The sequence below is a fragment of the Pipistrellus kuhlii genome, unplaced genomic scaffold (genome assembly GCF_014108245.1).
Source record: "Pipistrellus kuhlii isolate mPipKuh1 unplaced genomic scaffold, mPipKuh1.p scaffold_m20_p_89, whole genome shotgun sequence".
Taxonomy (NCBI): Eukaryota; Metazoa; Chordata; class Mammalia; order Chiroptera; family Vespertilionidae; genus Pipistrellus; species Pipistrellus kuhlii.
The window spans coordinates 35,338-59,446 of NW_023425594.1; the positions used below are offsets into that span (position 1 = coordinate 35,338).

Sequence of the window (24,109 nt, forward strand, 5' to 3'; positions counted from 1 at the left end):
TTTCGGCTTGTGGGACGTTTTAATTCATTACTTTATTTTGAAGGAGAGTGCTGCTGGAAGTGATCGTATACTTTGGGAAGCTTATGGCGAACATGCTCCATCTCAAGATACTTGTGAACGCTGGTTTAAATGCTTTTAAAGGGAACATAAACTGTGCACCTATGGATGATGACAATGGGGGGTGGGGAAAGAGCAGAGGGTGGGGTGGGAACCTGGTGGAGGGGGGAAGAAATGAGGAACCTTTGTAATAATATGAACAATAAAGATTGATTTAATAAATAAATAAATAAAATATAAGTGGGGGGAAAAATAAATGCTTTAAAAAGGGATGATTTCCATGTGAAAGACTAAGAACACCCAGGACAACCGAAAAAGTGTGAAGACCAACAGTGACAAGCATTATTGGATGAAGATGCGTGTCAAACTCAAAAACCTGAAGATTGAACATTGCTCAGCAAACAACTTCTGATCATTTACAAGTAATTGGGAAAGATTTTAAAGGAAGGAAAATGGGTGCCACATCAACTGAACGAAAGATAAATGGAAAACCAAAAAATCATCAGTAAAATGTTGCTTCAACAGCAAGAAAGTCTTTTTTGCATTGAATTGTGACTGGGGATGAAAAGTGGATTTATTTTGAAAATCCCAAATGCACAAAATCATGGGATGATCCAGGTCAACCATCAACATCGACTCCAAGGCCAAATCACTTCAGAAAGAAGACAATGCTCTGCGTTTGATGGGATCGGGAAGGTGTGGTGTATTATTAGCTTCTAAAACCAGGTGAAACCGTTAATACTGATCGCTACCAACAACAAATAATCAATTTGAACCATACTTTGATCACAAAACGACCAGAATGTGCCAGAAGACACAGAAAAGTAATTTTGCTTCATGATGATGCACCATCACACACTTCAAAACTAGTTACAGACACGTTAAAAGACCTTGCCTGGGAAGTATTAGCCCACTCGCCGTGTTCACCAGCCCTTGCTCCTTTCATGACCACTTGTTCCAATCGATGGCACTGGCACTTTCTGAGCATTTCAAAAGGTACAAAGAAATGGAAAAGAGGATCTCTGAATGGTTTGCCTCAAAACAAGAAGTTCTATTGGGATGGTATCCACAAATTACCTGAAAGATGGGGAAATGTGTAGCTAGCGATGGACATTACTTTGAATAAAGCACTTTTGATGTTTCCCTTGAAATTATCGTGTTCTCTTTGATTACAAAATCTGCCATTATTAACCGGTACATCTAGTACTCTACCCAGCAAAGCTATCATTCAGAATTGAAGGTCAGATAAACAGCTTCACAGACCAGAAAAGGCTAAAGGAGGTCATCATCACCAAACCAGGATGGGGAGGGGGAGGAGGGAGAGGGAGAAGAGGATAAGGAGGAGAAGAGAAAGGAGGAGGAGGAGGGACAGGGCAGGGGAGGAGGAGAGGAAGGAGGAGGGTCAGTTCCCAGAACATTTTTTAAAGCACGGGGAAAGGGGTGGGGTGGGGGGAGTCCTAGCCAGGTGGCTCCCTTGGCTGGAGTGCCATCTCAGGTTCCGAAAGGTGGCAGGTTCCAGCCCCGGTCAGGGTGTGTACAGGAGGCAACTAATAGCTATAGATCAATATTTTTTCTCTCACCTCCCTCCCTCTCTCTCTCTCTCTCTCTCTCTCTCTTTCTCCCTCTCTCTCTAAAAGTCAATCAATAAGAAATACATTTTTTTAAAGGATGATGATCATACATTTACTCATCCACATAAAAAATTGAGCAGTGCCCAGCCAGTGTTGCTCAGTGGTTGAACGTCGACCCATGAACCAGGAGGTCTTGCTTGGATTTCCAGTCAGGGCACGTGCCCTGGTTCTGGGCTTGATCCCCAGTGTGGGGCATGCAGGAGGCAGCCGATCTGATGGTTCTCTCTCATCCTTGATGCCAATGGATAAGGTGGAAATGAATATCGATAAGAGTGGTTAAGGAAACCAAGTGGATAAAGAATAAAACTCAGCCCTACACAGTTTCTCAGTGATTACAGCATCCACTATGTACTCAAGCGTTTCAGGTTTGATTCCAGTCAAGGGCACATGCCTAAGTTGCTGGCTCAATCCCCAGCAATGGGTGTACAGGAGGCAGCCGATCAATGATTAATTCTCTCTCAGCATTGATATTTCTATCTCCCCACCTCTTCCTTCCTCTCTGAAATCAATAAAAATATACTTAAAAATATATATATGTATATTTAAAAAATCAATGGGGCCCTAGCCAATTTAGCTCAGTGATATTTCTCTCTCTCTCTCTCTCTCTCCCCCCCTCTCTCCCTCTCCCTTCCTCTCTGAAATCAATAAAATGTATTTTTAAAATAAATGGGAAAAAATATATTTTAGGGCGAGGCTAACAACAACAATACATTGGCTTGGTTCTGATCCATAACCGAATTTCAGTCTTTACTAGTATAATTAACTCAACTGTGTGTGACTAAGGAACAGAACAGAGAGAAAAGAAACTTGAAAATTGTTTCACAATTTTGTTCTCTACAAACAGCCCTTGCTCGTTAATTCAATTGTTTGATCTCAACACTCATTTACAATCTTAAAAAAAAAAATGTTTTTATTGATTTTTAAAGAGAGAGGAAAGGCGAGGAAGGGAGGGAGGGAGGGAAACATCAATGATGAGAGAGAATCGTGGACTGGCTGCCTCCCGCACACCCAACACTGGGAATGGAACCCAAAACCTGGGCATGTGCCCTGACCGGGAATGGATCCATGACCTCCTGGTTGGTGGTCGATGCTCAACCACGGAGCCACGCCGGCCAGCTGGCTCGGGTCTTGGACACTGGCGTGTCCGTGATGTTCTCCACGCTCCGAACGCATGGGCAGCAGCCGGCGTTGGCAGCGCACGCCAGAAACCGGCTCTCCCTCCGCCAGCCGGGAGCTGCCCAGTTTCTGACAAGCCCAGGGGTTTCGAGCCCAATCTCTCCCCGAGGGGTGCAGAGACCCTTGCCGTCGGGAGGGGTGCTGTGAGCCAAGTCGGTTGGCAGGAGTCTCGGTCGCGGCCTGGGACCAGGAAAGAGGCGGCGTGGCGGTCAGCGGGTTTTATACCCCAGGCCCTCCCTGGTCCGGGATAATCAGTGATCCTACACATCCCCCTCTCCTCATCCCACCAATCTGTAGCTGTTAATGCTCACCTGAGCCCTTTGTTTTCCCACAGAGGGAGGGGAAGGCCAGAGAGAGAATCACTGATGAGAGAAACAGCAATCAGCTGCCTCCTGCGCGCCCGCTCCTGGGGATTGAACCCGCAACCTGGGCAAGTGCCCTGACTGGGAATCAATGGAAGTAACCTCTTGGTGGTTGGGGCGACGCTTACCCACCAGGCCACACAATATCTTCCCATTGTTTTTGTTTTTTTTAGAGAGTGGAAGGGAGGAGGAGAGACAGAGAGAGAAACATCGATCTGAGAGGGACCTACCGATTGGTTGCCTCTCGCACTCACACTGTCCAGGGCTAGGGGTCGAGCCTGCGGCCAAGGTACGTGTCTTTGGCTGGAATCGAACCCGGGACCCTGCAGTCCTCGGCCCACTGAGCTGAATCGGCCAGGGCAACACCTTCATTTCTTAGACAGAAATGACAGAATCTAAGAAGGACGCAATAGGGCTCCTTTTCTCTTCTTTTTTTAATTTTAGCGTACGTTTATTGAAGCTGAGGACAGTAAACCCAGCCGGTGTGGCTCAGGGGTTGAGCTATGAACCAGGAGATCAGAGTCTGATTCCCGGTCAGGGCACATGCCCAGGTTGCAGGCTCCATCCCCAGTGTGGGGCGTGCAGGAGGCAACCAATGGGTGGTTCCCTCCATCGCTGATGTTTCTCTCTCTCTCTCCCTCTCCCTCTCTGAAGTCAATTTAAAAATCCTATATAATAAAAGGGTAATGTGCAAATTGACCCTAATGGCAAAACAACTGGAAACAACCGGTCGCTATGATGTGCACTGACCATCAGAGGGCAGACGCTTAATGCAAGAGCTGCCCCCTGGTGATCAGTGCACTTCTACAGGGGAGCTCTGCTCGGCCACAAGCCGGGCTGACGGCTTTGAGCGCAGTGGTGATGGTGGGAGCCTCTGCCACCTCCTTGGATGTCCGGCCGTGGCCTAAGTTGGCAGAGGACATTCCCTGAGTGCTCCCAGGCTGCCAGAGGGATGTCTGAATGCCACCTTAGGCCTGATCTCACGGGGAATGGGCCTAAGCTGGCAGGTGGACATCCCCCCAAGGGGTCCCCGACTGTGAGAGAGCAGGCCGGGATGAGGGACCCCTCCTCTCCTGAGTGCACAAATTTTCACGCACCAGGCCACTAGTGAATATATAAAGAAGGATCTTACACTTAAAAAAAACAACTGAAGACAGCGAAACACGGAAGGGCCTAGGGCAGTGGTCAGCAAACTCATTAGTTAACAGAGCCAAATATCAACAGTACAACAATTGAAATTTCTTTTGAGATCCAAATTTTTAAAACTTAAAACTATATATATAGGTACACTGTTGCCTTGACCGGTGTGGCTCAGTGGATGGAGCATCGGCCTGCAGACTCAAGGGTCCCAGGTTCGATTTTGGTCAAGGGCATGTACCTTGGTTGCGGGCACATCCCCAGTGGGGAGTGTGCAGGAGGCAGCTGATGGATGTTTCTCTCTCATCCATGTTTCTAACTCTCTATCCCTCTCCCTTCCTCTCTGTAAAAAATCAATAAAATATATATTTAAAAAAAGAACTGCTCGAGTTTCTCTGAAGAAGAGAGACTAGAGGAGGTGGGGACGGGGGGAAGGGATGACAAGTCGAATCAGGCTGAATGTAAGGACAGGGACTCCCAGAGCAGAGATTCTGCATCTCATGTGGCAGCTCGGGGTGCAGGAAGGGCTGTGACAGGGTGGTTGGCTGAACCAGAGACCGAAAGGTGAGCGAAAGGGAAGTGCCCAACCTCTCTTGGTTTGATGTGGAGGAGGGATTCGGAGGCTTAGGGAGATTCGAGTGTTACAACGGGTTTGGCATTTAAGACCTATTCACTGTGGGGCTGAGTGGAAAAAACAAAACACAAACCCACAAACAGCCTCATAGACCTAGACAACAGCATTATGATACAGCGGGGCGAGGGGAGGTGGGAGAGGATAAAGGGCCGATAGATGGCGATGGAACGAGACTAGACTTGGGGTCATGAACACACAAGACAATGTACAGACGATGTGTTGTAGAACTAATGGGAGGAAAGGAGACATGTGCACTGCCATTTGTAATACTTCAAACAATAATAAATAAAATTTAAAAATATGTAAACAAACATAAAATCAGAACTGTATACCTGAAACCTATGTAATTTTATTAACCAACATCACAACAACAAACTCAATAAAATTTTTTAAAGGGAAAAAAGGACCTACTCACCCCCGCAGGGAGCCAGGTGCGGCCCTCCATTGCCGAAAGGAAGGTAGCTGTGGTCAACCACAGGTGTCAACAGCCAAGGCAGCAACCAGAACAGCTTGAGGTGGCTGACCTACGGCATCGGCTGGTTCATCACGGTGTTCCTGGAAGCAAAATATGTAAGCAGCCTACTCAGCGCTCACTGGATCTGTATTAACAGAACGTTCTGGGTTTAAGCGAACAAAACCTGGCCCAGATCATAGAAACAGACAGTCACGGTGTGGAAACCAATGCCCCGGCTGGAGGCAGTTTACAGACTCAGAAGATCTTGAATGAGCCCTGCCCAGGGAGCTCCGGAGGTCGGAGCATCGTCAGCATACACCAGGCTGTGGGTTCCATCCCCGGTGAGTGCTCGTACAAGAGGCAACCAATGAGGGCATGAATAAGAGGAACAAATCAGCCGAAACCGGTTTGGCTCAGTGGATAGTGCATCAGCCTGCGGACTGAAAGGTCCTGGGTTCGATTCCGGTCAAGGGCATGTACCTTGGTTGCGGGCGCATCCCCAGTAGGGGGTGTGCACGAGGCAGTTGCTCGATGATTCTCTTATCGATGTTTCTAACTCTCTATCCCTCTCTCTTCCTCTCTGTAAAAAATCAATAAAATGTATTTTTTTAAAAAGAGGAACAAATCAATTTCTCTCTCCAAAATCAATCAATAAATTGCCCTAGAGGATTGACCTGTGGACCAAAGGGTCCCGGGTTTGATTCCAGTCAAGAGCACATGCCTCGATTGTGGACTCTATCCCCAGTATGAGGTGTGCAGGAGGCAGCCGATCAATGACTCTTTCTCATAATGGATGTTTCTCTCTCTCCCTCTACCTTCCTCTCTGGAATCAATAAAAATATATATTTTTAAAAAGGTATAAGCCCTAATCACATTTCTTTGTTAGCCACAAGGGGCACCCATGGCATTCCAATATGGTAACTTTTAAAATATTTTTATTGATTTTTTACAGAGAGAAAGAGAGAGGGATAGTCAGAAACATCAATGAAACATTGATCAGCTGCCTTCTGCATGCCCCCCCCCCCGCTGGGAATCAAGCCCACAACCAAGGTACATGCCCTCGATAGGGACCTTTCAGTCCACAGCCTGACACTCTGCCCACTGGGCCAAACTGGTCAGGGCTCAATATGGTAATTTAATATTAAGTTAATACATCCAAGTGGATCATACTACATTACCCATCATGTGTAATAGAATCCATTGTAACAATGGATCAATACCAGATTTGATCTGGTTAGACAAAAGTATATCCTTTTTTTTTAAATATGTATTTTTATTGATTTCAGAGAGAGAAAAGGAGAGGGAGAGAACTGCCTCCTGCATGCCCCCCACTGGGGGATGGGGCCTGTAACCCGGCCTGTGCCCTGGCCGGGAATCGAACCGTGACCTCCTGGTTCCTAGGTGAAAGAAGCTCAACCACTGAGCCACGCTGGCCGGGCTTTTTTTTTTTTTTTTTTTTTTGAGATAAAGTATGGTTTAAGGATCTGCGTATGGCTGCCAAGCTGACAAGGAGTGGAGTATGATGGATAGTTTTACAAGTAAACTTGTCTAGGTCAGCAGTCGCCAACCTTTCGGACCTCACGGACCACCGTTGGGTCTAGGGTGGAATTCAGTTATTGGGTCAAACCCTAAACTGGGTGTTGTGCTGAAGGGATTGTGTAGATGTGCTTACCATCTGCAACGCGGGCAGACGCGGTGGCCTCAGAGACTCCGAATGGGCCGCGCTGGAGGCGGGAGGCCTGGTCTCACCAGACCTCCTCCCCTCGGGCCTCCCGGCCTCGGCGGAGGGCAAATCCATCCCTCCAGTGACTTGGGCCCAACGGCGTGGATCGGGCGTCACCTGAAGGGCGCGGTTCGGAAGTTCGGGCGTCAGGGCGGCACCTGAAGGGCGCGGTTCCGAAGTTGGGGCGTCACCTGAAGGGAGTGGTGGTTCGGGAGTTGGGGTGTCACCTGAAGGGCAAAGTTCGGAAGTTCCCAGGTCACCCGAAGGGCGTGGTTCGGAGGTTCGGGAGTCGCCTGAAGGGCGTGGTTCCTAAGTTCGGCGTCACCTGAAGGGCGTGGTTCGGCAGTTCGGGCACGGTTCCGTTGGCTCTGGTACCGACGAATCCGGGGCGCGGCGGTTCCGTTGGCTCTGGTACCGACGAATCCGGGGCGCGGCAGCAGTGGAGCGCGGGAGGTGCGCCAGGGGCGAGGAATGGAGGCGGGACTTCCGGTGCCCTCCTCAGGAGGGTTTTCCGTTACGTTTTCCGTCGCTGTCTCTCCCGGCGCGAATCAGGGGAGGAGGCAGCGGGGATGGGGAAGGCGCCAGATGAGCCCGGGGACCAGCCCCGCGCCCTTACACCTGTCCGGACCTGGGGCCTCCATTTCCTCCAGGGCCTCCATTTCCCCCTCAGCTTCGGTGGCCGGCGCGCCTCTGACTCGCAGAACGACGTCCCGGTTACGGCGCTCCTCGCGTCGTGGGCTAGAGGGAGTGCGAGGGGAACTACGTTACCCAGAAGGCCTTGTTTCATGAGCCTGACGCGGACGCTGGCCAATGATGGCCCGGGATAGAGGGAAGCATTTCCGGAAGCTTCTGTACGCGGGGCGGGACTTCCGGGTTTTTCTCCGCCGTCGCCATTTGCCTCAGTGGTGGGGGTCCCGCGGGGCCTGACAGGCCGAGCGCGGGGTCGGCGCTTCTCGTCCGGCTCGTCGGCGGCGGCGGCGGCTTCCGGGGCGGGGGCGGGGCGGCGGACAGGCCTCACCCGGCGCCGGGGTCCGCGCGGTGGCTCCCCGCCACCGGCGCTTGGCCTGTTACCCAGCAGACCCTTCGCCTCCCAGGAGCCTGTGCGCCCGCCCTTCACCCCCGCGGTCGCCGGGTGCTCGCCGTCCCCGCGTCGCTCGAAGCGCAGGCTCGCACGATGGCGGCGGCGGCGGCGGCGGCGGAGGCGGCCCCGACCCGCCCCGCGCAGGTGAGTGGACGGGGATTTCGGAACCGACGGGGTGGGGGCCCCTGACAGCGGGTCGCTGAGCCCCGGTTGTATATCCTCCGCGGTTTGCGCTCCTGGCACAGCCTGGCCTGAGGGGGAGTCAGTCCTGTCGGGGTTCGGGGAGGAGACGGGGCGAACGCTTTGTGGCGGGGTCTCCTGGGAATCGGGGGGAGACCCGGGGCGTGGCGGGGAGCGGGTCCCCTGACGGAAGAAGGGACCATGCCGTCGTAAACCCCAACCCCCCCCAAAAAATAAAAATAATAATAATAAAATAAACACCAACCCCCCGGCGTCCTGCCCAACCTCCCTGCCTGCCCCCCTCCTGCAGGTGACGTGACCTTTCCAGGCTGAGGCGCCCCGACCCTGGGGAGGTGTGTGGGGGTGTTAAGGGGGGGGGTGTGTGGGGGTTTGCTTTGCCCGCAGCTGCTGAGGGTGCCAGTGGGTGATGGTTCGTAGCGGCGGGGGGGGGGGGGGGGGTGCCCCCCACCTCAGCCGCCACACACCCCGGTGTATCCTTGTTGGTTTGTGCCCCTGGAATCTCCTGTCCTCCGGGGTCAGTGCTGTCAGAGGTTCAGGAAGGGGAAGAGGATGATGCTTTTACATATATGTATGTGTGTATATATAGGTACGTATGTGTATATATGTGTGTGTGTTATTGATTTTTTTTTTTTTTTTTTTTTTTTTACAGAGAGGAAGGGAGAGAGAGAGAGAGTTAGAAACATCATGGATCAGCTGCCTCATGCACACCTCCCACTGGGGATGTGCCCGCAACCAAGGTACATGCCCTTGCCCGGAATCGAACCCGGGACCCTTCAGTCCGCAGGCCGACGCTCTATCCACTGAACCACACCAGTTTGGGGGAGGATGATGCTTTGCTGTGCGATCTCCCCGGGAGTCCCTTGGGGTGTACCCAGGAGGTGTGGGGAGCGGGTTCAGGCCGGGACATGGGCAGGTAAGGGGCTGCTCTTACTGGTGTTTCTCCTGGGAGGTCCGCTGTCCCTGCTCACAGGTGGAGTTTTAGGGGCGACAGAAACAGATTCCACAGCAAAAATGGGGGTAGCCCTGGCCAGTGTTGCTCAGTGGATAGAGCTTGTGGACTGAAGGGTCCTGGGTTTGATTCCCCATCAAGGGCACGTGCCCAGGTTGCGGACTCATGCCCAGTGGGGGGAGTGCAGGAGGCAGCCGACCCACGATTCCCTCTCATCGCTGATGTTTTCTCATCTCCTTTCCTCTCTGAAATCAATAAAAATAAGTTTTTTAGAAATGGATGTAAATGCTTCACCGCCTCCTTATCATGAATCTACTTTTTTAAAAACTTTTGTTGTTGTTGTTGTTATTGATTTCGTCGAGGAAGGGAGAGGGAGAGAGCACTTTCTGGGTTGTGGACTCCATCGCTGTCAGGGGTGTGCAGGAGGCAGCAAAGATCCACTCTCACCTTGATGTTTTTCTCTCCCTCTCTCTTCCTTTCTCTTAAAAAAAAAAAAAAAGTTAATAAAGATATTGACAATTTTTTACAAAAGGAGTTTGGGAGCAAACCACAGGAGATGAACTTTGAGTCCCTTTGACCAGGAAGTGGAGCCCTCAGCTCGGGGAGGCTCGGGGACACCTGTGGTTACCATCACAGATGTTCTAACTTCCTCATCCCTCTCCTGGAGCCCTCCTGTCTGCCTCACCACCTAGTAACACTCCACTGTCCGTGTCGGTTTACGTCGGCTCCTCCCAGAGGCGGGTTCTCTTCGGCCACCGTGTTGCACCCACAGCATTGCCGTCCCGTCCCCCGTGAGCGAGCACAGAGCTCGGCCCAGCAGGCGCCTGGTGCTCTGGGCCTGGACGTCTGTCCTTGACCACGACACGGAGACGGTCGCTGATCCCATCAGCAGCCCCAAGGCCGTCGCTGCGACCTGTGTCTTCCTTTCCAGGCGTCTGTGACCTTCGAGGACGTGGCCGTGACCTTCTCCCAGGAGGAGTGGGGGCAGCTGGACGTGGCCCAGAGGACCCTGTACCAGGAGGTGATGCTGGAGACGTGCACGCTCCTGGCGTCTCTGGGTGAGTGCCCCCCCCACCCCCCCCAGAGGGGGACCTGCCGCTTCTGTGTCCCACGCCTGCCTCCGGGCTGCTGGTCACGAAGCCTCGGGCGCCCTCGTTCCTCCTCCCCGGCCGCAGTCACGTGCTCGGCTCCGGGTCTCCTCTGGCTCCCAGAACGTGGTGGAAGGAAATGGGGGCGTTGTGCCGAACCGGACGGGCCCTGAGGGACTGAAACGGGAGCTGGGGACCCCGGGATTGTGCCCTGCCTCCTGGGTCTGCTCCTGTCATGCCGTTCAGAATGGCTTCTGTCCTCGGCGAGTTTGCAGCAGGACTGGCCCCTCAGTCCCTGCTCTGTGGCCCCCCAGAGTCCTCGTCTGTGCTTTTCTGCATGTTTCTGTTGTTTCTGCTTCTTTCTCGGGCGTCCAGGAGGCAGCAGTGGCCACCTGAGCCCATCCTTCCTGCCCTCTCCCCTCTGTCTAAGGTTCTCACTCGCAGCCCGACTGAGGGAGCCTCGTGGACCCACGCGCCCCCCAGGCCAGTGGTCAGGCCGGGAGTGCGGGCCGCTCTCCATAGAGGGGGAGCAGGCCGGTCCCAGGAGGGAGGCCTCGGCCCTCATTGCCACCAGGTGTGGTTCTAAGCCCCGGTCTCTACGCCTCTTACCCTCCTGTAGTGTCAGGAAGGCCTTTCCTGAGTGCAGTTCCTCCCCCAGGAGATGCGGGGCAGTGCCTGTGGCCACTGGGAGGGTCGCAGCTGGGGTGGGGGTGGTGCTGGCGTCGAGTGGGCAGAGTCCTGTTACATCTGTGTGGGCAAGACCTCGCCCTCAGCAAAGGATGATGCCGCCCACACGTCAGGAGTGCCAGGAGCCCTGGCCGGTTCCTTGGTTGCTTAGAGCATCATCCCAATACGCCAAGTAAGACATCGCTCAGTTGCCTTACGTATGTGTGCGACTAGGGATGAAACCCACAGCCGGGCAGGGGCCCTGACAGGGAATGGAGTCAGTGACCTTTCCCTGTATGGGGCGGTGCTCAGCCAGCTGAGCTGCGTCGGCCAGGGCCACAGTTCCTTTTCTGCAGAAATCGGAGGAGATTAAAAAGTGGGTCACCTTTAGGAAAAGCAGTGACGGTCCCAGCGCAGGCCCCTGAGCACCGTTCATGCTCCCCTGTGTCCACCAGTCCCTGCCGGGCTTCCGTGTACGGGGTGACTCAGTGGCGGGGCGTGGGAAGTGAGGCCGGTGAAGGAGGGATTTGTTACGCTCTCAACGGAAGGGGACCCTGCCCGTCTGCAGAGCTGCGTGAGGAATCGGCAGGAAGACCACAATGGCCCAGAGGCCTGGTGGGGACCGGTGTCTCTGAGCACCGGAAGCCAGGGCAGGTGACTGAGGGGTGGCCAGCGGGAGCGCTTCCAGCCGCCCTGGGTGTGTGGAAGCTGGGGCTTGGCTGGCGAAGGCGGGAAGGCTGGGGTTGGGAGTTACAGGGGTGGGCGGCTGTGGCTTTGGGTGTCCCATGAGAAGTGTGCTGAGCCAGGAGTTAGCCGGCCCTGGGAGGGGCAGGCTCCGCAGTGTCAGAACCCTGTGAGATGGGAACGTTTTTTAAAAGAATGATTGATTTGTTGGTCCTCACGTTAAGGAAGCTTTGGGGTGAAGATGGTAGCGTTTGTTGCCAGGAAGAGCAGAGAAAAGCATTCAGAGAGGAGGAACACAGGTGACACAGGAAGTAGCTGCAGGAGGCCCGTGTCCCATTTGTATAACTCCAGCCGAGAAAATCCATCTGAAACTGGGGGGTGCCTGACGTCCTCAGGAAGTTGTGCCGCGTGTTAAAGCAGAACGTGTGCGTCTGTGTGTATGTGTCTGTGTATGCACGCACGTGTGGTATCAGGAGGAAGTGACACTTGAGCTGAGACCCAGAGTTACAGGAGGAGGAGCAAGGTGTGGCGAGAACAGCTTTCCTGTGGAAGAGCTGACACATGCAGAGGCCCTGAGGTCTCGGCCCTGCCAGAGCCGAAGGAAGGCCTCCTCCCCTTCATCTCTCCTCTGCCCCTCCCCGGAGCACTGCTCTGCACTGACAGTAGACTCCGGTGAACCTGTGCTTTGTGACAGCAGCTGGGTCCCAGACTATGGTCAGGACCTGCCAGGGGAGCCTCTCCGGCTTCTCTTTAGACATCCTGTCCTTTCCCTGCACCTGAGCTTGGCTCCAGTGACAGGTTCGCTCATCTTTACCCTCCAGGAAGTCACTGCCACGCTAACGAAGCTCAGCGGTGGGCTGGCTCCTGTCTTGGTGGGTGCCAACCCCTGTCAGTGCCTTTGCTTCCTCCTGAGTCACCTCCCACAGCACCCGCTCACCTCCCACGGCACCCGCTCACCTCCCATGGCACCCGCTCACCTCCCACAGCCCCTGCTCGCCTCCCACAGCCCCCAGTCACCTCCCACAGTCCCCAGTCACCTCCCACGGCCCCCGCTCACCTCCCACAGTCCAGGATGCTGCCCGACAGCAGAGCGGCAGAGCCCCTCATTCAGGCATTCGGCAATAAAAACCCCCGGAGTGACTGGTGTGGGTCACCTGCTACCTCAGACTATTAGCCACTTGCAGGTTGGTGGAGACCAGGACTTCTCAACCTTCTGTCAACACCAGAATCGTCAGGGGGGTGTTAATCTCATGAGATGCAGGCCTCACCTACAGGGCCTTGGTCTCGGTTGCCTGAGAACTGACATCCTAGGGGTGGGTGCATGGGTGGCTCAGACCCACTCGCTGTGATTAACGAGGAAACACCTGGAGGGAGGGTGGTTCCCACGGGTCTGGGCAGCAACCAGACTGACGGGATCCGTGTGACGGGGTCAAGGGGAACGGAGCTGTCTACACAGCCCTCTGCTGCCTCGCCTTGGGTCTCAGTGATGGCATTGTGTCCTGGGTTTCCAGGTCTCGTGGCGTTTTTGTGTGGATGGAGGCAGCTTCCTGCCAGGATGTCCCCGTCCTGCAGTCCCAGACCAGATGGAGAGGCCTCTTTCCTCTCACAGATCCTCACATCCTCTTTCTCCTCCGTGACAGGGTGCCCCGTGCCCAGACCCGCGCTGACCTGCCCGCGGGAGCGGGAGCTGTGGGCGGTGAGGACCGATCTCTCCCGAGGCGCCTGTCAAGGTAGGAGCCGGCGTGGCAATGGCAGACCCTGTGCTAGAAGGCCTCTAGGAGACCATGGCCGTGGCTCCCTGGGGAGCTTCTTGTGGTGGCCTGTCTGGTGGTTTGGAAGCCTCGGAGCCCTTTGACCTGTGAGCCCTCTGACCTCATGGAGGACAGAGGTGTCCGAGCTAAGCTGTCTGGGGCTCAGCCTGGCTTGCCAGCCACCATCTCTGCGCTGTAGCGAAGTTGCATGATCTCCTGTCTTTGTGTAAGTGAAGCCCAGCTTCCGGATCGGACAGACTCCAGCTCTTCTTCTCACTCGGCCAGGCCCATGGGGGCAGCAGGGAGCTGACCGCACCGTTACTGAAGGACCCATGTCGGTCCTGTCGTCAGGGTGCAGCCGTCATGTTGTGCTGATGTCCTCCAGCTGGCAGAGGAGACGAGAAAGGAGGGAGGGTGTCACCCCTCCCACAAACACCAGTTCCCCTACACCCCACCGAGGAGAACTGGGCGTTTGGGCACCTGGGGTGGGGCTGGGAAGTGTGGCGAGGCTGCGTGTCGGTGAGGATAGTCTGTGACAGTCAGTCTGCCCCTGGAAGATGCTGGTAATGGTGTCTCTGTTGTCAGGTTGTTTGTGTGTGTTTTTGTTGTCGGGTGGTTTGGGGTGTGATGACAGATGTAGTAATGCGTGAAACTGCAGAGCACCACGTCTGAGCCACAGCAAGTGGCTCCTGAGAAGCAAGCTGTAGGCCGTGTCCTGGTATCATGAGTGATGTGTCTCTCATTTCCCCTGACTCCGAGGAAGGGCCTTTCTCTCTCTCTCTCTCTCTCTCTCTCTCTCTCTCTCTCTCTCTCTCTCTCTCTCTCTCTCCCGCTCTCCCTCTACCCCCCCCCCTCTCTCTCCAGTCACTCTACAGCTGTACCCTGCCTGCCCCGTCCCACCTTGTTCATCCCCCCCCCCTGAGTGTTAGTCAGAAACACAGGCACTTCCTGTTCCTGCCCCTCCCGTTTGGTAAAACCTCAAGATGACGTTGACCTTCTCTGCCCCACATGTGCGCTGTGGAGGGCACTGGGGCGTCACGTCCCATCTGTAATTGTGGCTGTGTCTCCACTCCATATCCAGGCAGGCTAGTGGTGCCAACAGTCCAGGGACCAGGAGAGAGATTACAGGCCTGGGAGTCGGAGGTAGCAAAGCACAGCAGACACAGAGGCACTATTTTCATTTTCATGTTTTTCACTGAACTGCTGATTTTTGTTTTTTCTGGGTTGACATTACTAACTGGCCTTTTTGTGTATTGGATTTCTTCAGGTAACAAAGAAAAATTAAAGACCACAGAAACTACCACTTGTGAGCCAACCCCGTGTGAGAGATTCTCGGCCCAGGAACAGCTGGCGCAGAAAGTGCCAGGGGACTCCCGAGGAGACCAAACCAGGGACCAGCGTGGCCCATCAGAAGTGTTCCTGCAGGAAGGACACTTGAGGCCAGGGGTAGATCCACCAAGGAAGAAGCTCCCTGGGAGCCCTGACCATAGCGGCTCAAGGACACCCAAGGGTGCGGGTGTGAGGACTGTGCAGGAGCTAGTCCCTCCCGGAGGTGCTGTCCTGGACCACGGCTCACATGAATTACGTAAAGATCCCATGATTCAAGAAGAGGAAAATACCTTTAAATGCAATGAATGTGGGAAAGCGTTTAACAAGAAACACCTTCTTGCGGGACATGAAAAGATTCACTCTGGAGTGAAGCCCTACGAGTGCACAGAGTGTGGGAAAACCTTTATTAAGAGCACGCACCTCCTTCAGCACCACATGATCCACACCGGGGAAAGGCCCTATGAGTGCATGGAGTGTGGGAAGGCCTTCAACCGCAAGTCATACCTGACACAGCACCAGCGGATTCACAGCGGAGAGAAGCCCTACAAGTGCAACGAATGTGGGAAGGCCTTCACCCACCGCTCCAATTTTGTCCTGCATAAGAGGAGGCACACTGGAGAGAAATCCTTTGTCTGCAAAGAATGTGGGCAAGTTTTTCGACACAGGCCAGGATTTCTTCGACATCACATCGTCCACAGCAGCGAGAACCCCTACGAGTGCTTCGAGTGCGGGAAGGTCTTCAAACACAGGTCCTACCTCATGTGGCACCAGCAGACGCACACGGGGGAGAAGCCCTACGAGTGCAGCGAGTGCGGGAAAACCTTCTGTGAGAGCGCGGCCCTCATCCACCACTACGTCATCCACACGGGGGAGAAGCCCTTCGAGTGCACAGAGTGCGGGAAGGCCTTCAACCACCGGTCGTACCTCAAGAGGCACCAGCGCATCCACACCGGGGAGAAGCCGTTTGTGTGCACGGAATGTGATAGGGCCTTCACCCACTGCTCCACGTTCATCTTGCATAAGCGGGCCCACACCGGGGAAAAACCTTTTGAATGTAAGGAATGCGGCAAAGCCTTCAGCACTAGGAAAGACCTCATTCGGCACTTCAGCATCCACACCGGAGAGAAGCCCTACGAGTGCGGTGAGTGCGGGAAGGCCTTCAACCGCAGGTCAGGCCTCACAAGGCACCTGCGGATTCACAGCGGAGAGAAGCCCTACGAGTGCAGCGAGTGTGGTAAATCCTTCTGCTGGAGCACCAACCTCATCCGACACGCCATCATCCACACCGGGGAGAAGCCCTATAAGTGCAGTGAGTGTGGGAAGGCCTTCAGTCGTAGCTCATCCCTCACTCAGCATCAAAGGATGCATTCTGGGAGAAACCCTGTCAGTGTGACCCAAGTGGAAAGGCCCTTCCCAAGTGGTCAGACTGCGCTCACTCTCCGAGAACTTCTGTTGGGGAAAGACTTTCTGAGTGTAAACACGGAGGGAAATCTGATGCCAGAGAAAACATCCACCACAGCATCGGATTGCACCTACCAAAGAGACACCCCACAGGAATCTTCACTGTGAGGGAAGATAATGGCTGCAGATCGTCACTTGTCACATGCAGACACGTTTTAGAAACTGACCCAGCCTAGAGCCTTATTCTCACCTGAGGATTTCTCTGACAGGGCATGCACCAAGGAAACCTTCACCTCTGGCTTTGACTTCATTTACATTGCAGTGTATCTCAGGAATTTCTTTTTTAGAAGAGAAAATGCGATGAGACTTCTCTGTTAAGCCTACAGCACTTTGTCGTGGATTACCTAGTTTACTTGGGGTAAGAGGAATGTTGTTTCGGGGGAAAGGCCTTGATCCTTGATGTGTTTTGTGTACATTCATTGTTGTCGAGTGTCGGGAGAGTTAGACAGTTGAGGGAAAATATTTAAGGGTACACATATGAATGGGTATACCACTTAAGACTATTAAGGCTTAGATTTTAAAAATAAAAAGCTACCATTCTTTATGTGGTTTTAAAATATAAAACATTTTTTTAAATTCCTATTTATTTTACTTCTGTATTTAGACTATAAATCTTAAAATTCAGTAAAGTGATCCCTTTCTAGATATTATTTGAAATTGACTTAGCTTTCCTAGTTTCTTTAACTTTTCATATAAATCTTAAGGTATGTTTGTCTATTCGTACCAAAAAAAATTCTTACCCTCATTTTGATAGTTTATTTATAAGGTAGGTTGGTTTGAAAATCAGCATTATGAACAAGTATATGATATGACTACATTTAATTAATAACTTTTGATTTACAAGTATTCATTAGCATTTTATCTAGGTTTTACAGTGATGGTGGCATTGATTTTTAAATTTAAATTTTCCACACGATCGTAGGTAATACACAATAATGTAAATTTTTTTGAGGGGTTGTTTTAGTAGCCTGCAACCTTGCTAAACTCACCTATTAGTGATTTCTTTGGATAGAATCCTTCGGGTTCTCTTCCTTAGAAATGTCAACTGCAACTAGTTTTATTTCTTCCTTCCCAATTTGTGTACCTGTTATTCTATTATTTCCTTTTCTTATTGCACTGGCTAGGACTTCAGTATGATGTTGAATAGGAAGAGTATAATAAGGAAGGACATCCTTGACTAGTTCCTGATACTTGACGGAACATTCAGTTTTTTGTCATTAGGTACCATATTAACTAAGTTGTTTTCATAGTTTTTCATCAAATTTGTAACATTTCCCTCTATTCTTAATTTGCTGAGATTTATTGTTGTTATGAATAGGTATTGGATTTTGTCAAGTGCTTTGTCTGCATCGATTGATATGTTCATCTGATTTTTCCCCTCGATAGTCTGTTGGTACTACAGTATTGCACTGAGTATTGAATATTGAACCAGCCTTGCATTCTTGCAATAAACCCACTTGGTTGTGGAGTATAATTCTTTTCGTATACCATATTAAAGCATTCCATTTGAATATATCTTGTTGAGGAAGTTTTCTTCCAATTTCTTGAGTGATAATGTGTAGTTCTCTTGTTTTTCTTTTAAACTCATTATATGGTTTTGGTAAGTATTGGAACAATTTAGAATATATATTTCATATCGGATAGTTTGTCCTCGCAAGGAATTGTTGCATTTCATCTAAATTTTCTATTTTGTTTGTAGTCCTGATTGAAGTAATCTCTTATTTTTTTAATGGCAGCAGGATTTGTACTTATATCCCATTTTATTCCTGATTTTGGAAATGTATCCATCTTCTTAGACATTTATCAATTTCATTGACCATTTTGAAGGATCTGTACTTTATACCATTAATTTCCCCATATTACTATTCTTTTCTAATTTCTGCTCTTTATTATATCCTCTATTCCATTTGCTTTGGTTAAATTTTGCTATTTGTATTTTTTGATGTGGGTGTTGAAATTGTTGTTTTAAACTTTTTTTTTCTTTCCTAATGTAAACATTAAGTACAGTTGAAAAACGGGGTACAACTAGTCATACATAGGCAGATTGAAAATACAGTTGGCCCTTAAGTGGTCAACTGGGGGAAAGACATGTAAATCTTCAGACAATAATAAAAAAAAGTTATTGAAAAAGAAACATCAGCCAAAATCAGTTTGACTCAGTGGATAGGGCACCAGCCTGCAGACTGAAGGGTCCCGGGTTCGATTCTGGTCAAGGGCATGTACCTTGGTTGCGGGCACGTCCCCAGTGGGGGGTGTGCAGGAGGCAGCTGATCGGTGTTTCTCTATCATCGATGTTTCTAACTCTCTATCCCTCTCTCTTCCTCTCTATAAAAAATCAATAAAATATATTTTTTAAAAAAAGAAAAAAGAAACATTGATGATGAGAAAATCAGTGATTGGCTGCCTCCTGCACTCCCCCTACTGGGAAACGAGCCCGCAACCCAGGCATGTGCTCTTGACCAGAACTGAACCCGGAACCCTTCAGTCCTGTGGCCCATGCCCTGGCCACTGAGCCAAGCCAGTGAGGGTTTAATTTATATTGTTGTTGAAAGTATTACATAGGTCTCCTTTTCCCCCCATAGAGTGCTGTGACATTACAGCAGAAGGAATTGAGCAAACAGCCCAGGAACAAGGCAGGAGGACTCGAGTCCACAGGAGAAACCAGGGACCATTTTCAATAGTCCTGCCTCGGAGCAGCTGCCAGGCTGGGAGTGGCCAGGCCCGGAGCAGCCGGGCCCAGAGCAGCCAGGTCTGGTGCGGCCAGGCCCAGAGCAGCAGCTGCCAGGCTGAGAGCGACCAGGCCCGGAGCAGCCGGGTCTGGTGCGGCCAGGCCCGGAGCAGCGGTTGCCAGGCTGGGAGCGGCCAGGCCCAGAGCAACCGGGTCTGGTGCAGCCAGACCCGAAGCAACAGCTGCCAGGCTGGGAGCGGCTAGGCCCGGAGCAGCGGCTGCCAGGCTGGGAGCGGCCAGGCCCGGAGCAGCAGTTGCCAGGCTGGGAGCGGCCAGGCCCGGGGCAACCGGGTCTGGTGCAGCCAGACCCAGAGCAACAGCTGCCAGGCTGGGAGTGGCCAGGCCCAGAGCAACAGCTGCCAGGCTGGGAGTGGCCAGGCCCGGAGCAGCTGGGTCGGGTGCGGCCAGGCCCGGAGCAGCAGCTGCCAGGCTGGGAGCGGCCAGGCCCGGAGCAGTGGCTGCCAGGCTGGGAGTGGCCAGGCCTGGAGCAGCCGGGTCGGGTGCGGCCAGGCCCAGAGCAGCAGCTGCCAGGCTGAGAGTGGCCAGGCCTGGAGCAGCTGGGCCCAGAGCAGCCGGGTCAGGTGCGACCAGGCCCGGAGCAGCAGCAGCCAAGTCCAGAGCAACTAGGTCGGGAGTGGCAGTGACCAGACCCAGAGCAGCTGGTTGTGGAACGAACCAGAGCAACAGAGGCCAGGCCCGGAGCAGCCAGGCCCGGAACAGCTCGCTCCTCGCCTGCCCCTGCCCCACGGCTGCCTCTCAGGCATGGCTGGAAACTTTTGCGGGAACTTGAGGGTCTGCTGAATCAAGTGATGAAGGCTTAGATCTGGATGTGTTGAGTTAGTATAGGGCTGGGGTGTTGATCTGTGAGTGCCTTGGGTGGGGCCTGGATGAGGCTGGTTGACCTATTTGGAAATGTCTTTTGTGTGAAGTGTATCATTGGGCATGTGGAAGTATTATTGATATGAGAAAATGCTAAGTAACTGATTTACTATCTGAAAAGGGATTTACTATCGGGGAAAGGGAGGGAGGAAGAGACTGAACATAAACTGTGCACCTATGGATGTGGACAATGAGGGGTGGGCAGGGGGCGGAGGATGGGGTGGGAACCTGGTGGAGGGGGGAAGAAAAGAGGAACCTTTGTAATATGAACAATAAAGATTTATTTAAAAAAAAAAATAGTCCTGCCTCAGGGATGTCACACAGGACGTGCTAACTGAAGCTCCCTCCAGGGACAAGGACACCAGACTGAAATGTCTGCCAGGGAAGCTCACTAGAGACTCGGTGCCCAGGGGCTTTAGGGGGCGCACTTAACCAGCACCCACACAATTCTAGCTCCCACTGTTTATACACAACACCTGGGCACATGAGCCACCCTAAAGAGTCTTAACTTTGCCCCCTGGCCTGTTTGGCTCAGTGGATAGAGCATCGACCTGCGGGCTCAGGGGTCCCAGGTTCGATGTCTCCCTTTCTCGCTTAAATCAATAAAATTTTTAAAATAAGTTGTATTTCCCTGCTATTTTTGCGAAGAGGTTCTAGGTTGGAAGATTTCTTTTTAAATTATATTTACCCAACAGTTTATCCTGTTGCCTCTCCAAAGGATTTCAGCTTCATCAAATGCTGACACTTCTGTACATGTCCCCCAAAATAAACGGGTGTCTGGGTGGCCTGGGGGAGCACACGATGTGTGGGGGGGGGGGGGGAGACAGGGGCACCAACTTCCGGGGCCCACACGTACGTGCGTGACGGACAAGGGTCCTGGAAGTGGCCCGAACCGGACACGACCTTCAAACGGGCCATTTGGGCACACACGTGGTCCGGTTTCGGAGTTTCCCAACCAGACAGGTCGCTTAACATTCCCTCAGGCGCGCGTCTGGTTGCCTAGCTACCGAAGCCTTCACGCCTGCACGCCCTCACGCACTTACGTCCGCGCTGCTCACCCATTGGCTGCTCCATGACACTTCCTCCCGCGCCCACCCAAGGCCCCGCCTATTCCGGTTGGCGCGCTGCCATCTCATTGGCCCGGCGTCCTTGGTATCAGGCAGATGCTCCCACCTCTGTTCCTTCTATTGGGCACGCTGCCTGCGCCTCAGAAATGTCAACCAATGGGAATAGACCAGGAAGTCCCCGCTCAGCCAATGGGTCGAGGGCGCGAACTATAAAAGGCCTGGTCAGCTCCTCAGGGTATGTCGTTGAGGAGCCTCCAGGGGGCGCAGCTGGTTGCGCCTGGAAGAGCGTCAGCCCGAGGGTAACCCCCTGAGGCCCCTGTTGGGACTCAGTCAGACCCGCACCCCAGCTGCCTTCGCACCGCCACCCTCTCCTCTCCGCTCCCCATGAGCGCCCCTCAGTCTTCGGCCTCCAGCGATGCGCGGCCCGCAGCGGAGAGGGAGGAGACCAGGGACCAGCGCTGGCCCGGGTGGCTCTGCATGGAACGGTGGCCTGCGGACCGGAGCGCCCCAGGTTCGACTCCCGCCCCGGGCACGTCCCTCAGCTGCAGGCCCCTGTCCCACCGGTTGGGGTCGCCTGCAGGAGGCAACCCCTCCACGTGTCTCTCGCCCATCCATGTTTCTCTCCCTAAAAAAAAAAAAAAAAAAAAAAAAAAATCAAAGGAAAAATGTCCTCGGGTGAGAACTAACAAATCCTGGTGTCAGCCCTGACCGGTGTGGCTCAATGGATAGAGCCTGAGGACTCAAGGATTCCGGGTTCGATTCCCGTCAAGGGCATGTGCCTCGTTTGTAGGCACATCCCCTGTGGGGGGCGTGCGAGAGGCAACTGATTGATGTTTCTATCTCATCGATTTTTCTAGCTCTCTATCCCTCTCCCTTCCTTTCTGTAAAAAAACAATAAAATATATTTTTTTAAATCAATAAAATATATTTTTTTTAAAAAAACAACAACCTGGTGTCAGTGGTGGGGGTTTGGGGTGAGCGCCCAGAAGAAAGCATTGACAGCTCTTTTTTCTTTTTTTCTTCTTTTTCCAGCAGCTGCAGAGGGGCCGCCGCTGCCCAGCGAGCCCACCAGGTGAGTGCCTCCGGGTCTGTGTCTGCAAGAGGAAGGGAAGCCGGGCGGAGGGAGCATGTGGGCTCGGGGGACGGAGGGCTGCTGCCCACGGACAGCCCTAGCCAGGCCCCAGCATGGGCAGCAGCAGAGGGATTGTGCACAGAAGAGGAAGGGGAGTCCTGGGGCTATGGGGTCCATGAGTTTACTGTGGGCTGGTGGGGGGGATCACTGCTTGTGGCTGTCATGAATGTCCAGATTGCTTTTTTGCTGTTTTAAAAAATATATAAGCCGAAACCTGTGTGGCTCAGTGGATAGAGCCCCGGGTTTGATTCCGGTCGAGGGCATGTACCTTGGTTGTGGGCACATCCCCAGGGGGGGGGGGGGGACGGGTGCAGGAGGCAGCTGATTCATGTTTCTCTCATCAATGTTTCTAACTATCCCTCTCCCTTCCTCTCTGTAAAAAATAAAAAAATAAAAAAATAAAAGTATATTTTTAAAAATAATAAAAATAAAATACTTTTTTATTGATTTCAGAGAGAGAGAAGCATCAATGATGAGAGAGAAACACTGATTGGCTGCCTCCTGCACACCTCCTACTGGCGATCAAGCGTGCAACCCAGGCACAGGCCCTTGACTGGAACCAAACCCAGGACCCTTGGATCTGCAGGCCCACGCTCTATCCACGGAGCCAAACCTGTAGGGCTTCCTTCTCATTTTTGTACTAGTGGCCGGGACTCTCCCTCCACCCAGCTCCTCAGCCCGGGCTCTCTTTCTCTCCCTCCCCCGTCAGCCGGAGCCTCACCATCGAGGACTTTGACATCGGCCGTCCCCTGGGCAAGGGGAAGTTTGGGAACGTGTACCTGGCGCGGCTCAAGAAGAGCCACTTCATCGTGGCCCTGAAGGTCCTCTTCAAGTCGCAGCTGGAGAAGGAGGGGATGGAGCACCAGCTGCGCAGGGAGATCGAGATCCAGTCGCACCTGCAGTAAGGCCGGCCTCCGGGAGGCGCTCCTCGCAGGCCCTTTGTGTGGGGGTGTTTTGTTTTGTTTTGCTTTGTTTTCATTTGAGAGAGAAACATCAGTTGTTTCACTTATTTTTTTATATTATTTTTTATTTTTTAATATTTTTTAATAAATCTTTATTGCTCAGATTATTACAATTGTTTCTCCCTACCACCCGGTTCCCGCCCCACCCTCTGCCCTTACACACATCCCCCCCCACTGTCCTCATCCATAGGTGTAGGATTTTAATCCAGTCTCTTCCTGTACCTCCCCACACCCCTTTCCCCCTGAGAATTATCAATCCACTCCCTTTCTTTGCCCCTGATTCTATTATATTACAAAAATCTGAGGAACAGATTAAACTGATGAATATAATATATAACAATATAATCACTTATTTAAAAAAATATATTTTATTGATTTTTTCACAGAGAGGAAGAGAGAGGGATAGAGAGTTAGAAACATCGATGAGAGAGAAACATCCATCAGCTGCCTCCTGCACACCCCCTACTGGGGATGTGCCCACAACCAAGGTCCATGCCCTTGACCGGAATCGAACCCGGGACCCTTCAGTCCACAGACTGATGCTCTATCCACTGAGCCAATCCGGTCAGGGCCCTCTTTTATCTTTGACACACAACCCAGCATCTCCTTCCAAATGACCCTCAATGAGGCCCTTGCTTTCACCTGAAGGTTTTTTTTTTGTTTTTTTTTTCAATTTATCACAATTACACTGTGTGAAGCCCCCAGGATCACACACACCCAATGCCCCCTCTCTGTGCTCCCCTCATCCACTCTCTGATCAGGCTGTGATTCCAGTGCCAGCACACTCTGCTTCTTACTTAATTTTAACATGTAAGGAACCATATATTTTTTTTTCTTTCAATATTTCCTTTCCATCGATTTCAGAGAGGGAGAGAGAGAGATAGAAACATCACATTGTAATCAAGAGAATCATTGCTTGGCTGCCTCCTGCACGCCTCCCACCCTGAGGGATCCAGC

The 24,109-nt window shown here is 52.4% G+C and overlaps 1 protein-coding gene across 7 annotated transcripts in view; it reads left to right on the forward strand.

Annotated features, from left to right (window-relative positions):
• The first annotated feature begins 8,072 nt into the window (after positions 1–8,072).
• The window catches only part of LOC118712389 (zinc finger protein 264-like), a 52,672-nt gene continuing 36,635 nt past the window's right edge, over positions 8,073–24,109 (forward strand). The window contains exons 1-5 of one of the 7 annotated variants that reach the window (XM_045577346.1): positions 8,073–8,399; positions 10,337–10,463; positions 13,484–13,573; positions 22,091–22,130; positions 22,900–23,091. In XM_045577346.1, the coding sequence (XP_045433302.1) occupies positions 8,349–8,399; positions 10,337–10,463; positions 13,484–13,573; positions 22,091–22,130; positions 22,900–23,091 (500 nt within the window). In that variant the 5' untranslated portion in view covers positions 8,073–8,348. Of the gene's footprint in view, positions 8,400–10,336; positions 10,464–13,483; positions 13,574–14,861; positions 17,900–18,966; positions 18,986–22,090; positions 22,131–22,899; positions 23,092–24,109 lie in introns of those variants that run through there. The other 6 variants (XR_006740789.1, XR_004986024.2, XR_004986022.2 and 3 more) reach the window with 6 other exon arrangements.